The sequence below is a fragment of the Vicugna pacos genome, chromosome 2 (genome assembly GCF_048564905.1).
Source record: "Vicugna pacos chromosome 2, VicPac4, whole genome shotgun sequence".
NCBI lineage: Eukaryota > Metazoa > Chordata > Mammalia > Artiodactyla > Camelidae > Vicugna > Vicugna pacos.
In genome coordinates, this window is record NC_132988.1 from 73,734,722 (window position 1) to 73,752,012 (window position 17,291).

The 17,291-nt window shown below is 33.4% G+C and overlaps 1 protein-coding gene across 2 annotated transcripts in view; it reads left to right on the plus strand.

Annotated features, from left to right (window-relative positions):
• The window catches only part of MRPL1 (mitochondrial ribosomal protein L1), a 124,548-nt gene that overhangs the window by 33,212 nt on the left and 74,045 nt on the right, over positions 1–17,291 (plus strand). For both annotated transcript variants that reach the window (XM_006198279.4, XM_072942054.1), the window contains exon 7: positions 8,860–8,966. In XM_006198279.4, the coding sequence (XP_006198341.1) occupies positions 8,860–8,966 (107 nt within the window). The remainder of the gene's footprint in view (positions 1–8,859; positions 8,967–17,291) is intronic.

Here is a 17,291-nt window from a genome sequence, read left to right on the forward strand (position 1 = left end):
CCTTGCCCTTCCCCATAAGCACTAAATGTTCTTCCTTCTCAGGCCTTTGGAATCATTGCCCTATCTGTCTGTAGTGCTCTTTGCTTATTTGCCCGACTCACGTTCTCATTCATATATTACCTAAACAGAGCCTGCTGTGACCATCCTGTATAAAATACTAACCTCTACTTCCCATTCATTGGATTTCTTATTATGGTGTTTTTATATTCTTTTTAGGGCTTATCACTTCTGGCATCTTACATTTTTTATTTGTGGATTTGTGTTCAATTCCTCCTATTAGAGTAAATGCATTTTTGGTTTTGTGCACTAATATAGTCTCATGACCAAGAATGCTATCTGATACAACTACCTCAACAAATATTTGTACCATGAATGCACATTTACTGCAGCATTCAGTTGACAGAAGATATGGATTACATACTGAAACTAAAGAATGGATTATCTACAATTTATAGATTTTTTTGAATTAGAATAATTCTACTTAGAGTTATGTGCCAACCCTTGAGTGTGATGGCTATGAACAAGACAAAGTCCTTAATGTCTTGGAGTTTATGGTTTCATTTTCTACACTAGACAAACTGGTTTACTGAGCATTGAATTTTAATTTAATTAACTCAGATTTCTCTAGTTAAAGAAATAAACCAAACCAAAACACATAACCTTGGCTCTCTCTTGCCTCCTGAGATGGCCTACACTCTGTGGAGTGGGTATCTACTTTTACTTTAACCACCCCTACACCTTGCGGCTAATCTCACTTTCCTAGACCACCCTGTGCTGTGGGGCTGCCTCTCTCCCTCTCTTTCTTTTGCTTCTTGAGAAGGCCCCCACTCTTATCTATGGAGTGTGTATGTCCCTGAATAAATCTACTTTTACTCAAAGAAAAAAAAAAACCAAACCACAAAACGTTCATTTGATTCAGCTATCATTTATAGCTATGATCTTAGTTCTTTACATTGTTTCATACCAGGGTTTTCAAGCAGGTCGTCTTTAGTGGTTAGATCTCTCCATTTCCTTACCAAGTGTTACTCTTCCTTACATCCTTCTCTCCCATACTTCAGCTAAAAAATGTTGCTCTTGGTAATAATCACTGATCTTTCTTTTGTCACATTTTAAGACCTATTTCTAGTTTTCTCTGTTTCTTAAAACTTTCTTTTACACTATGCAATCTTAACTCACCTTTTGTCTTCCCTGGCTTCTTACATCCTTCTTGCTTTATGCCTGCCATATGCCAGGTAAAGAAGAAAAGAGAAAATACATCAGGATGAAATACCTCACTATATAGTTTAGTAAAGGTTATGTTCATTAGAAAAATTGAATAGAGAGAATTAAGGGAAGAGAAAGGAAAAAGAGTAGAAAAGTAGAAAAATGTGAAAGCACAGAGAAAAGAGAAAATAGAGAAAGAGGAGAGCAATTACATAGCAATAAGGGATAGCAAAGCCCTCGAGAGAGTGGTGAAGATTTAAGAGTGCACTATGTTGAAAAGCAGAATAGAACAGTGGCTAACAAAGGCCACTTTCTATCTTGGCTTTATAACTTAATTGTGACCTTGAACAAATTTTTGAACATTTTTGTGCCTCTTTCTATTCCACCACAGACTGGGTTTCATGATAACATCTTCTCATAGTGTTTTTGTTATAATGTATGCAAGAGCTTAGTACTGGCTGGATACATAACAAGTACATGATATATACGAGCCTCTAATATTGAGTCCTTACAGTTCCTAAAGTAGCTATTTGTTCTCCGTAATTACTTTTTTCTTTTTTTCCATTTTTTTTATAATTACTTTAGAATTTACTCTTTTTCACATGTTCATATATAATTTCTACCATTATAACTCATTTATTGAGTAAGCAGATAATTATTGAGTGCCTAGTATGTGCCAGGCAGTATACTTATTGCTGAGGATTAAAAGATAAAAAGATAATTTCCATCTTTAAGGAGATGCAAATTGAGAGATGAGAGATGAAAACAGACTGCTCTAAAATATAGAAAGTATGCTAGTGGAAAATGTGCAGAGTGCTTAGGGGAAATGTGGGATACTTTGTAGAATCCGATTATATACAGAAGGTAGCAGTTAAGTTGAGAGTTTAAGCATGAGTAGGCATTTTCTTTCCTGACATGCATGGGGAGAACATTCCAGGTGGAGGAAATGACCTGTACTAATGCACAAAAGTATGAAATGGCAAGTTGTCTTCAGGAAATTGTAAATAGCTTTCCATTTTTTGGTATATAAAGTGTTATCAGATAGGCTAGTGGAGTTAAGAGTAATAGGCAGGGGCCAGATCATGGAGGGCTTTGCGTGCCATACCATGGAGATTAGACTTTTGTCCTCCATGTAGATAGGAGCTACTGAAAAGTATTGCTCAGAAGAATGATACAAGATTTGCTTATTAGAATGACTTTAAGGAGCGATGTAAGTGGTAGGGTGTGTGACACTGAGCAGTGACAATGAAGACAGAAGAAGAAGTCTGTTGCGGGATATTGAGGAGGTAGAATTAGCAGGAGTTATTGATTAGATGTGGAAGGTAAGGAAGAGGGAGGAATCTAGAATGATTCCCTAATTTCTGTCTTGAGTAGCCCAGTGAATATTGTTTAAAGAGATACACAGGAGATGAAGCATGTTTGGATATGACAATAATATCACAGTGAGATGAGGTGGGGGGGATGGAGTTAGGCACAAATCTATTGTTTTCTGGAAGTAAGTATTAAGATGAAGTAGGTTGTAATAAATAAATGTGCACATTGTAATCTCTAGAACGAGTGAAAACGTACACAAAAAGAGATAGAGCTTAAAACTAAATAGAGGAATAAAACTGATATACTAAAATTTTTCATTTAAAACAAAAGAAGGCAGTATAGAAGAACAGAGGAACAAACGAGATGACACAAACAGAAAACACATAACAAAATAAAGACCTAAATCCAGCCACATCATTAGTTGGCTTAATAGGAAATTGAATAAACACTTCAACCAAAAGGCAGAGATTATAAGATGATGAAAAAACAATCCAATTATATGCTGTCAACAGGAGACACACTTTATATTCAAACATACAAATAGGCTGAAAATAAAATGAAGAGTAAAGATATACCTTGAGAACAGTAAGTATTAGAGAATTGGGTTGGCTATTTTAATACCAGACAGAATAGATTTTAAGACAAGAAATTTACTAGAGAAAAAGGTGGATATTCTATCTTACTAAAAGGACATGCTTATCTAAAAAAAGAGCCACAAAATAACTGAAGCAAAAACTGACAGAATTGAAAGGAGAAACAGACTAATCGTGAAGTCCAGTTGGAGATTTTAATATTCTTCTCTTAATCACTGACAGAACATGTATGTAGAAAATCAATAAGGATATAAAAGACTTGAACAGTACTGTCAATCAGCTTGGCTTTACTGCTAGCTGTAGAACATGTCACTTAACAACAGAAAGTGTTCGGTGCACACTTTTGAAGTGTGCATGGAGCATTAAGGTTAGATTGTTTGCTAGGCTATAACACAGGTCTTAATGAATTTAAAAGGATTGAAATCATACAGAGTATGTTTCCTAATCATAACAGTTAAGTCAGAAATCAGTAATCAAAAGAAAAATGAGAAATCTTCAAATACATTAAAATTAAACAGTCCATTTCTAAGTAATCCATAGATCAAAGAGGAAATTACAAGAGAAAATAGAGAATGTTTTGAATTGAACGCCAATGAAACACATGTCAAAACTAGTGGGGTGTAGCTAAAGCAGTACTTATATGAAAATTTATAGCTTTAAAGGCTAAATTAGAATAGAAAAATTTAAGATCATTGTTCTAAACTTTTACCTCTTAAGAACCTAGAAAAAAAGAAGCAAATCAAACCCAAAGTAAGTAGAAGGAAGAAAATAATAAATATCAGAATGGAAGTAAATGAAATAGAAAAAGGAAAAGAACAGAGAAAAGCAATGAAAGGAAAACTAGTTTATTGAAAATCAATAAAATTGATAAAACTGTAACTGGACTGATTTTAAAAAAAAGGACATAGATTATCAAGATCAGGAATGAAAGAGGACATCAGTACATATCCTATAGACATTAAAAGATAATGAGGTAATATTGTGAACAACTTTTGCCAATGAATATGACAGTTTATATGAAATGGACAAATATCTTGAAAGACAAAAATTACTTAAAGTGTCCAGAATAAATTGAAAATCTGAATAGATCTGTATCAAGTAAAGAAAGTGAATTAGTCATTTACAGCTTCCTACAATGAAAAGCTCAGGCTCATGTGATTTCTTACTGGTGAATTCTATCCAACATTTAAGGCAGATATACTAGGAATCCTTCACAACTTCTTTAGAGAATAGTGGGGAAGGAACATTTACCAGCTCATTAATGAGCTTGACATTACCCTGATATTAAAGCTAGACAGCGGCAGCACAAGAAATCTACAGACCAATATTCATGAGAATAGAAGCAAAAATCTTTAATAAAATATTAGCAGATTGAATAGCAGTATGTATGTGTGCATGTATATATGTATGTATGTAAATTTTAGTACACCTTAAGGAGATTTAGTCCAAGAATACAAAGTTGATTTAACATCTGAACATCAGTTAGTATATCATGTTAATAGGGTAAAGAGTAAACACCTTAAGATCATCTCAGTAAATGCAGAGAAGGCATTTCAGAAAACACCTATCCATGATAAGAACTCTCAGAATACTAGGACTTGAAGTGAACTTCCTCAGCTTAACAAAGTGCTTCTATGAAAAATCAACAGCTAGTATTCTTAATGATGAGATCATTAAGACTGAATGCTTTTCTACTTAAGGCAAAGATCTCTGCCCTCACTATTTATATTCAGTATTGTAGCAGGTCAGAGAAATAAAGGGCATACATATGGGAAAGGAAGAAATAAAAACTTTTTTTATTCTTAGAAGATACGATCCTGAGATATTCTAGTGAGTGAATTCTCATAAATGAATTACAGGATACAAGATCAGGATACAAGTTCAACATACAAAATCAGCTGAATTTCTATGTACTAGCAATAGATAAATCAAAATGAAATTTATAAAACACTTCCATTCACAAGAGCATAAAAACAAGTAAAATACTTATGAATAAATACAGCAAAAGATGTGTAAGGCTTTTTAGAGAAAACTACTTAATGTTGCTGAAAGTTTAAGAAATACCTAAGCAAATAAAGGATATACCGTGGCTGTGGATTTGAAGTACAATATTGTTAAGATGGAATTCTTTCCACAGTTTTCTGTAGATTTAATGTAATCCCAATGAAACTCCCAGAAGCCTTACAATTTTTTTTAATTTAGAAATGGACAAGCTTATTCTAATATTTAAATGATAAGATAAAGCACCTGGCATAGAAAAATGGTTTTAAAAAGGAAGACCAAAGTTATTTAAGCAAAGTTGCATTACCTGATTTAAGACTTTACTATAGAGCTACAGTAATCAAGACAGTGTGGTATGGCATAGGGATAAAATATATAAACGTCGAACATTGAGAGTTCAGAAATGGACCCAAACCAACTGGTTTTTGACAAAAGTACCAGAATTATATGAGTAAAGAATTCTTTTTTTTTTTTCAATAAATGGTGCTGAAATAGCTAGGTATCCCTTCCCTCACATCAAACACAAAAATTAATTCAAAATAGGTCATAGATCTAACTGTAAGGGCTAAAGCCATGAAATTTTAGAAGAAAAATTTCTAGGAGAATATCTTTATTGCCTTGGATTAGGCAAAGATTTCTTAGCACACAAAAAGTATGAGCCATCAAAGAATAAGCTGTTAAACTGGACTTTATGAAAATTAAAAACTTTCATCATGAGAAGACACCACTAAGAAAATGGAATGATAAGCTGCAGATTGGGGGAAAATATTTGGCACACGTATATCTAACAAAGGACTTGTATCAGAATATAGGAAGAACTCTTATAACCCAATAAGAAGATTATTAACCTAATTTTCCAAAAAGGGGATAAAAGAATTGAACAGGCACTTTACAAAAGAAGATAATACAATTGACCATTAAGCACATGAAGTGATGCTCAACATCTTGGTCATTAGGGCAATGCAAATTCACATCAAAAAGATTTGGTTAGAAAGAGGGAGATAGGAAAAGGAATATGTAAGGTCAAAGGAAGGAGGTTTTGTTTGATTGTTTTAGGATGGAACTGGCTTTAAAAGTCAAATCCAATCATTTCCCCCAATCCATCACTTTTTTCCGATGTCTTATTTCCAGCTGTATACAGTATTCAGTATTCCGTCGGCACCCTTACTTCAGTACGTGTTAATGCAAAACTGTTTCTTTCCTTCTTAAGTCCTGTTCTTTCCCACTTCATTATCATTACAACAGCACTATGGTATCAGATTCAAAATTATAACATCATTTATTCATTCTTTGAGCAAACAAACATCTGTCATATTGTACACCTTAGTAATTACCTACCTACATCTGGGTGGAGATATTAAGTAGGTGGTTGGAGATCATGAGAGAGCTTGTGGCTAGAGATACAAATTTGGCAGTTGTCAGTGGATAAATGGTGTTTAAAGCAATATGTCTGAATGAGATCACTTGCTGGGGAGAAGTCAAATGACTGAACCCGTAGAGAGTTTAACTTTTAGAAATCAGCTAAGTGAGAGTGGCTCAGCCAACAAGAATAGAATGGATCAGGCAGTAAGAGGAGTGTTTGAGGACAAATCAAGATATGGTAGGAAGAGGAAAAATATATTTTGTGAACTACTGTTGGTAGGTCAAGTCAGAGGAACACTGAGAAATTATTGCTGGATTTACCAGTGTGAAGGTCACTGATGCCCTTGACAAAATTCTTGTCAGTGGAGTAGTAAGGATGATAACCTGATTCAAGTAGGTCTGAGAGAAAATGGAAGAAGAGGAAGCAGAGACAGAAATGATAGCTTTTTCTTGAAAACTTATGTTCTTAAAAGAGTATTGGATGTCACTGGAAGGCAATATGAAGTCATAGTCTTGTTTTATTTTAAGATGGGGGATTTTATAGCAAGTTTATGAGTCGATGATGATGATGTAAGAAAGCAGGGAAAGTTGACAGTGTAGTGGAGAGTGGGAGGAGTGGTGCCCCTGGATAGGTGGGGAGGAATGGGATCCAGTGCTCAAATGAAGAGGCATGGCCTTTAGTAAGAACATAGACAGTTCCTCCATATGACAGGAAGGAAAGCCACATTGTGGGTGTAGATTCAGGTCAGTCAGCAGGTAATTCTTGAGTTTCTATTGTGTCCAAGGCACTATTCTTAAGAAAACATAACTTTAAAAATATATCTAAATTAAAGAAGTTCAAATAGAGATATAGATGGTTTAATGAGGTGCCTGTTTTTTGTACATCATTGCTAGAAACTTGTTTATTATTATACTATCTGTCATATGTTTACTGCTTGTTATACTACAATGTGATACTAAAAACCCCCAGTGTTTTTTCAGTAGTTTTTGTATGCACATCCCTTTTCTCCCAATTTGATTGTATGCTCCTTGTGGATAATTGCTTTCATTTATAGCTGAAGTGCTCCATTTGATCCATTTGAACCACTCCTCAGGTGATCCTTAGTGTGCTGTGCTCTTGATGCAGTAAGATTTTCACACTGACTTATGGGAAGAATTGCTGGAGACAGTGGGAGTTGTGTGTTTTCCGTGGGACTTTTCTTACTATATTTCTTACCCTTAAAATAAATCACATTTTCTATGTACAAAATTGAACATTTTTTCAGTTTTCAGTAATGGTATTATGGAATATTAGGAATATATATTTTTATGTGTTAAATTTGAGTTAAAATTTAAATGACTAAAGATGAGAAAGGTATAATTTATGTTTGGAGTCTCTTGCATGGTCCTTTGAAAATTCTTAGTTTTTACCTTGATTCCTTTTTTCTACTTTCTATATTCAGTGGCATCTTTTTTCCCCACCCTAATAGAGGAGAAAGTAAATTAGAAAACAGTGAAGTTTCAGTTTTTAACTCTTTTTTCATGCCAGCTTCTGTAACCTTTTGTACAGTAATGAATTGCCTCCAGACTGTATCCATTCACTGAGATATTTCTACTGTTAAATCTCGCTACTTTTCTAGTTCCTTCCCTTTATGGTAAGGGAGGTGAGGTGAATTTCATGCAAAGGTAAGTAAAAAGTTCTTAGAAGATTTTAAGACTCCACTGTTAGCTTTTACCGTGGGTTATTTTGTGTTTTATTTTGTCATCTGTATTTCTAGAGTATGATAAGCATCATCATTGTATACACCTACTTATTACCGTGCAACATTAATATGACAAATTTGGTGGGTTAAAACAGCACACGTTTACTGTCTCAGCTTCTGTGTGTCAGGAATGTGTGTACAGCTAAACTAGATTTTCTGCTTCAGGGTCTTGTAAAGCTCTAGTCAGGGTGTCAGCTGGGGCTGTGGTTTTATGTGAGACTTGACTGGGGAAGGATCCAATTCCAGATTCATGTGGCTTTTTGGCAGAATCCAGTTCCTTGCAGGTTTCTGGACTGACGGTCTTAGTTTCTTGACCCATGGCCCTCTCCATTTGTCACCTCATGACATTGTAGCTTGCTTCTTCAAGGCCAACAGGAAGAGATGCCTCCAAGACAGCTTTGTGTAATGTAGTCATGTATATGTAATCATCCTGTCTTGGCGTAGAAGCGTGTTTCAAGTCTCATCCACACTCAAGGGAAAGGGATCGCACAAGGACATGAACATCAGGAAATAGGCCACCCTAAAGTCTCTCTGCCACAGTTCATTGTTATATCTTAACTTGAGGTGAATGCTTCTCTTATTCAGTATTTTTGCCACTTGTTTAGATGTAATGATAACTTTGGATTTTCTATTTTTCTAACCAGATTCCGTTGGCCGGGACATCCCCAAAATGCTTGAATTATTTAAAACTGGACATGAAATTAAGGTAGATGAAGAAAGGGAGAACTTTCTGGAGACCAAAATAGCAACAGTAAGTGATAGTGAAAATTATTCAGTGACCCCTTTTCTTTTTTTCTTAAGTGATTCACTGATAGTTTATAATATACCAGTCCTTTGAACTTGTTCTTATCACTAGCATTAGGAGTGGCACTAAATATATACATAGATAATTTTTTTTATAGATTGAACTCATAAATTTTAATGGTGCTGTAGAATTCCTTTCCAGAGTTATGTGCCACTCCCTGACATTTACTTGTAGTTTCCCTTATTTATCTATTCTGTGAGTGTTATTTTTGCTCTTTAATGTTTTAAGCATTTTGAGAGTAGAACTTAGATCTTATATATCTTGTGTAGAATATTGCATAATGCTGAGTCCATAGCAGGTATTAAATACTATAATGGAATTGACAAATTTGGTTTATTTTAATGAATTGTTTTTGATTATTCCTGTCTGTGTTTTGATAACTGTTTGCTCTCTTACAGAAGATGCTGGAAATCAATTTCCAGAGCCATTTTTAGGACACTAATATAGATATGTCAGATTTTTATAAACTGTGTTTTTTACTTATAAAAATACATAGTTATTTGCAAATATTTTATAATACTACAGAATCTCTAACATACCTATTTATGTAATATTTTCTTGTGCAGTAACTATAGGGATAATAATAATATTAACAAAATTTAAACAGTGCCTACCAATTGCCAGGCACTATTCTAAACAATTTTCATGTATTTTGTCTTTTAATCCACAACCCTATGAGAGATAAATTATCATCCCTATTTTATAGATGAAGGGATGGAAGCCCAGAAAGGTTAAATAATTTTTCCAAAGTCTCACAGCTAGTGTGAGGCACACTAGGTATTTGAACCTTGGGAGTCTCCTCAAGAGTCTAGGCTCTTTACCCTGTGCCATCTTGCCTCATGACTGGAGTTACTTGAGTAGCTGTTACTCCTCCTTCCATTCTACTCTGAAGGAATTCTGCATTATAGCCAACAGCTAGTGGTCCAAGCTAATAAAGCTGTGCCCACTGTAGATCATCAGAAATATAAAAAAGGTACTTAGCTAGTTTTATAGAAGGAAAACTTACTTTAGAAAGGGGGCAAAGCAAGTTTAATCCAGTCAGGAATTGGGAAATCCTTCAGTACAAACATCATTATCATCAAAGCTTAGCTCTAATTCATTTGGCCTTGAGCTCTGCTGGAATCTGATGTTGGAATTTCCTTGTTCCCAAAAGGCTCTTGGCAGTGCTTCTTGTTTCTTAGGGATGATAACATTTTAATGTAAAAAACAAACAAAAAACCAAATACAAATTTTAAGAGAATATTCTGGAGCTATGGAGACTTGGGCTTGACTATCTATTTGGCTGCTTAAAGAATGGCAGATTTTAAATAATTTTCCTTTTGTTTTTTCATTTAGTTTTCAAATTGAAGTATAGTTGTTGTATAGTATTATATGTTACTATACCATAGGTATAATGTAGGTATACGATGTAGTGATTCATAATTGTTAAAGGCTGTACTCCATTTATAGTTATTATAAAAATGTTGGCTATATTCCCTGTGTTGTACAAATATGCTCTTGTAGCTTATTTTATACATAATAGGTTGTACCTCTTAGTCCCCTACTCGTATATTACACCTTCCCCCTAAACAAGTTTCTTAATGTTGTTATGTCTCAAATTCCCACATCTATAAAATTTATATAGTAATATCTATTTCACAATGTGGTTTTGAACATAGAATTTTAAAATGATAGCAGCTATTGTTACTGTTGGTTGGACTTTTTGGGACTATAAAGTGTCTTTATAAGACTCTTTATAATTCCTAGCTGTATCTTTTTTCTTAAGTAATGTTTTCTTAGGTAATGGTTTCAGTATATTGAAAAGCTAATAGTTTATATTAGATCCTGACTCAGAGTATTAAAAAAATGGCATCTTATTCATTCTTTTTAACAAATACTATAGTGGTTGGCATGGGCTCCAGAACAGACCACCTCGATCTTTTAGAGATACCGTGCTTCTTCTTAATGAAAAAGAAATTTGTGTGCTGAAAGAGAATCTTTTCGAATACTTCTTAAATAGTGTAGTATTGTAGGAGGTTGAGAGAGTGGGTTTAAGATTCATACCATGTGGATCCAAGTCCTAGTTCCAGATTAGAACTGTGCTACCTTGCTCTCTGAGCCTCACTTTTCCTTCATTCCCCATTTTCCCTCTATGTAAAGTGAGGTTGATAATGGCATACTTTCTAGGTTAGAAAGGAGTAGATGAGATAATGGCCTAATAACTATTAAGCAGACTTCTTCTGGCTAAGATGGAGTAACAGGGACCTGATTTACCTTTCCACCTAAAGCAGTCAGCATTACCTTGATACCAAAACCAGACAAAGGAAATGACAGTCCAGTATTATTCATGGATGTAGATACTAAATTATAAACTAAATTTTAGCAAATAGAATCCAGCAATGTATAAAAAGGATAAACATCATGACCAAGTAGAGTTTATCCTAGGAACAGAAGGTTAGTTTAACATTCAACAATCATTATAATTTACCATATTAACAAACTAAAAATCAAGTTGTGATTATCTCAGAGAAAACATTTGACAGAGTCTAACACTCCTTCCTGATTAAAAAGTCTCAGCAAACTAGGAATAGATTAACATCCTCAACCTGATAAAGGGGATCTAGGAAAAATCAACAGCTGACGTGGTGCTTAGTGCTGAAAGGCTTTCCTCCTAAGATAAGGAACAAGATAAGGATATCCATTCCCACCCCTTCTGTTCAGCATTGATCTAGGGCATCTAGGTAATGCAGTCAGGCAGATAAAAGAGGCCTCCAGGTTAGAAGGGAAGAAGTAAAACTGTCATTTTGCACAAGATAGCACGATCTAGCTAGTAGAACAAGGAAGTGAGTTAAGTAAGGTTGCAGGATAAAAAATCAATATACAGAAATCAATTTATTTCTGTGTAACAGCAAAGGACATTTAGAAATTAAAATTTAAAACTAAGAAATGCCATTTATAGTTTCCATACACTGGAAACTTCAAAATGTAGTTGAGAGAAGTTAAATAAAGAAGGTCTAAATAAATGATGAGATGAATCATACTCATGGATCAGTAAACTCGATATTGTTAAGATGTCAGTTGTCCCTAAAATAATGTATAGACACAGTACATTCTCAACCAAAGTCCCACTTATGTTTTTGTTAGAAATTGGCATGCTGATTCTAAAATTCATGTGGAAATACAAAGGATCTAGACTACCCAAAATAACTTTGACAAAGAACAAAGTTGGAGGTCTTTCTGATTTTAAGATTTATAAAGCTACAGTAATTAAAACAGTATGATGTTGATATCAAAAGAGACAAAATGATCAGTGGAATAGAATATAGAGTCCAAAAACAAACAAATAAATAAAAGATCAAAACTCACATAGACAACTGATTTAAAACAAATACAAAGGCATTTTTAATAGTGAGGCAAGAGAGTCTTTTCAACAAATGTACTAGAACAATTTATCTATATGTGATAAAATGAACTTTGATCCATACTTCATACCAAATATAATTAACTCAAAATGTATCAAAGACCTAACTGTAAACTCCAAATGAAAAAACTTCTAGAAAAAAAAGTTGCATTAGGGAATAATTTCTTAGGTTTGACACCAGAAGTATGATCCACAAAAGAACAGGCTGATAAATTGTACTTTATAAAAATTAAACCTTTTCTCTTTAAGAGATACTGTTGAGAGAATGAAAAGATAAATCACAAATTGGGATAAAATATTTGCAAATCATGTATCTGATAAATCCACAAAAGAACTCTTAAAACTCAGTAGTAAAAATATTCAGTTTTAAAAATCAGAAGATTTGAACACACCTCACCAAGGTGTGACAGACACATGGCAAGCAAATGACAAACACATTAAAAGATGCTCAGCATTATTAGTTGTTAAGGAAATACAAATTCAAACCACAATGAGATATCATTACATATCTATTACAATGACTAAAGTTAAAAAGACTGACTATACCAAGTGTTGGTGAGGATATGGAGGGAGTGGAATGCTCATATGCTCATATTTTACTGTGGGAATGTAAAATGATGCAACCTTTTTGACAAATAGTTTGGCAGTTTAAGAAGTTTAACGTCCACATACTATATGATCCTACTACTTCACATTTTAAATATTTACCAAGGAGAAATTAAAGCATATGTTCATGCAAAGATTTGTAAACAAATGCTTATATCAGATTTATTTATTTTTTCTGTATATATAGTTTTATTGACGTATAGTCAGTTTACAGTGTTACATCAATTTCTGGTGTGTAGCATAATGCTTCAGTCATACATGAACATACATATATTCATTTTCATATTCTTTTTCTTTTAAGTTACTATAAGATACTGAATATAGTTCCCTGTGCTTTACAGTATGAACTTGTTTATCTATTATATATATAATAGTATCTGAAAATTTGAACTCCCAATTTATATCTTCCCACTTCCTTTCCCCTGGTAACCATAAGTTTGTTTTCTGTGTCTTTGAGTCTCTTTTGTAAATAAGTTAATTTGTCTTTTTTTTTTAATATTCCACATATAAGTGATATCAAATGGTATTTTTCTTTCTCTTTCTGGCTTACTTCACTTAGAATGACAATCTCCTGGACCATCTATGTTGCTGTAAATGGCACTGTTTTATTATTTTTTATGGATGAGTAGTATTCCATTGTATAAATACACAACTTCTTTATCCAGTCATCTGTCACATTTAGGTTGTTTCCATGTCTTGGATGTTGTAACAGATTTATTTGTAATAGCCAAAAACCAGAAACATTTCATGTGTCTATTGACAGGTAAATGTATAAACACTCTTTTTATATTTATATAATAGAATATTTTTAATAATAAATAAACTGTTGATGCATGCTTTAACATGGATGAATTAAAAAAAATTATGCTTATTGAAAGAAGCCAGACAAAAAGGAGTACATACTATGTGATTCCATTTATGTAAACTTCTAGAAGCTGCAAAATAATGTTTACTGACAGAAAGTAGAGAAGTAGGGGACAGGGTGGCTGGGATAGGATAGGAAGGAGGGATTACAAAGAAGCAAAAGAAATTTTAGGAATGATTGACATGTTTGTTATCCTGACTGGTGATGGTTTCACGAGTGTATACTCGTATCAAAACTTGATGTGCAACATATCTGTTCGAATACTATTTAGCAATAAGAAGGAACAAACTATGGATGTATGCTATGATGTGGATGACCTTCAGAAACATTCTCAGTGAAGAAAGCAGACACAGAAACTACATACTGTGTGATACCATTTATGTGAAATATCCAAAAAAGGTAAAACTATAGAGACAGAAAGATTAGTGATTGCCTGGGAGGGGGGGATGGGAAGGAACAAGCATTAATAGTAAATGTACATTAGGGATCATATTGGGGTGATGAAGATGTTTTAAAACTAATTTATGGTGATTGTTGATAAACTTACTAAAAAAAAATCAATGAATTGTAAATTGGAAAATGAATACTGTGATATGCGAAATATGCCTCTGTAAAGTTATTAAAAATGTAGCATCAAGTATATCTCTGTATATGTTTAAAAAAGTATAAAAATATGTTTACAGTTGTATATAATACAACTATTTCATAAAAATATAATTGTCAGAGGTAACAGATTTTTAATAGAGGTTTCAAAGCAAAGTAATATATCTTCCTTAAAAGTTTGAGATTTTCATGAGTGATGTTACTTTACAGTTGAAGATACTAAAGGTGTAATCTTGCTGTTATTGTTGTTTTTGCTAGTTGAGTTTAGAATGAGTCTGCAGATGAAAGGGCACTGACGTCATCATTGCCCACTTGAGGTCCTCCTCATTTTGGATAAAACGGGTCTATCTAGAGCAGGGCCAACAGACTCTGGCCCATGGGCCAAATCCAGTTTGTGGCTCATTTTTACAGTCGTTGACCTAGGAATGGTCTTTACAGTTTCACATGGTTGTAAAAAATGAAGCAAACAAAAATTTGCAGAGATCGTATGTGGCCTGCAAAGCATAAAATATTTACTAGCTGGATCTTTAGAGAAAAAGCTTGCTGACTCCAAATCTAGAGAGGTGTTTTTGGGGAGAGCAAAATGTGTTAATTTTGTGTTTTTGTTTGCTTGAACAGGAGAGACTATCTTACTTTAGTTAAATCATCTGGATTTTCCTTGTTACAATTCTGCAGCGTCTGTACTGCCACATTGCTTCAGGGTCTAGTTCTAATGATGCTGTAATGTGAAATTGATTTTTAATAGTTTAAGCTGGTTTTCCTTCTGTATCAAAGTGATAAATACAATCAGTTGAATGATCTTTCTTAATTATCTGACTTGAGGATTAACATCTTGGGTATTAGAACTCAGCCACTAATTAATGCCTTTGTGTATCAGAACATTTGTCAGCATTACTTGCAGGTAAATTAGTTTCATTCTTAATCTTTCCTATCATTTGTCCCAATGGTTTACATATTCATAAAATTGGTTGTGTCTGTATGTACCATCAGATCAAATACTCATGTCAGTGAAAATGTCATTCAGATGATAATGTTGAACATCATGCTGAAAGAACACTGTTACTGGAATATTTAATTCTCAGTCTCTTATATTGCTATCATGTAGTCACCATTTATTTTCTCTTAGCATGAAGAATAAGTTGGTTGGGATAAAAGTAGGTTGGTGAGTGATCAGATTCAAGGGAAACATCTTAAAGCACAAAACTAAAAATAAAGATTTACAGGGAGGAAAAGCAAATTTCTTCAGCTGGACCCTAACTTTTTAAAAAAATTATGACTCTTTCTATGAAATAGAAATGAAACTAAGGTAGATACTCAAAAAATGAAGTTGAGACATTATATGTACCTGTCCAGTGTATATGTTCTAAATAGCACTTTTTTAAAAAACTGAAGTATAGTCAGTTACAGTGTGTCAATTTCTGGTGTACAGCACAATGTCCCAGTCATGCATATACATATATACATTCACTTTCATATTCTTTTTCATTAAAGATTATTACAAGATATTGAATATAGTTCCCTGTGCTATACAGAAGAAATTTTTTTAAATCTGTTTTTATATATAGTGGCTGATATTTGCAAATTTCAGTCCCAAATTTATCCCTTCCCACCCCTCTAAGTAGCACTTTAATTTCTAATAGTAATTAGATAGTTTTAAAATGATTTATCAGAGTTTATTATGTAGAAGACAATATAATAGTCATAATTATGCTACCTATGTAAATGTTGACATTTAAATATTTTAAATTTAATGTATTCACTTTATTAAATTCAAGCATTTTACAAAAATATATGAGGAAACACTAAAACCCTTCTCTCTGTAATTGTTTTTTCATGGGACTCCTATTAATAGTTTTATTTTGTAATAGAAATATTACAGCATAAACATAAACACCCTTAACAAAATGCATTTAGGTACACAATGTGCCACATACACTGTTCTGTATCTTTCTTTTCCACTAATGTAATGTGTGTATCTTCAGAGATGCATCAGTTTTTTCAAGCATGTGGACCATTTTGCCCTCATCACTTCTGCTCCATCCCACAGTCCAGAGATTAGTCACATGGTTTAGCTAAAGGTCTGTGCCACGTAGTGTCTAGCTGGGTCCCCTTGTGCCCCACTAAAACTTTAATTATTTAAAAGAAGAGGGGATGGATTTGAGAGACAATTAAGATTTTGCCACGGCTGAGCAGGGAGGAATCAAGAAACCTAAAAGAATAAGAAAATAAAAGGTGGGAATCTTTGTCCATTTTATTTATTACTGTATCCCCAATTCCTGGAATTTCCTGGCAAAGAGTAGATAATCAATAAATAATTATGTAATGAATGAATATGCAAATATATAAATAAACAGAAGCTACTACCAATTAAAGATTAGTTATAAATTATTAAAAGACATTATGTAATATTTAGTGAATCAGTATTTTGTGAAACTTTAAACCTTTCAAACAATCCTTATGGAGTAATATGGAAAGTGTAAATTTTAATTCCTGGGATTTCACAAAATTAGAGTCAGAAGTAAAAATCTTACCCTTTATTCATTATAGGAATGCTAGGTCAGGTGTATATTTTGACATTAAAGAAAAAAATTAAACTGTGTCCAGATATTATAGCATAAACCTGCCAGAATAAAGACTTTGAAGTAATTTTCAAAGGGTGTCTGTTAGTATTTTACAACATACCACAAATCCATTTTTTGCTAGCTATGAGGCTCTCAGAAACATGCTTTGTTTTTTCTCACTGATAGATTCTGTGTTTGACTTAAGAATCTTGGCCTCTAGCCTACTTTTCTAGATC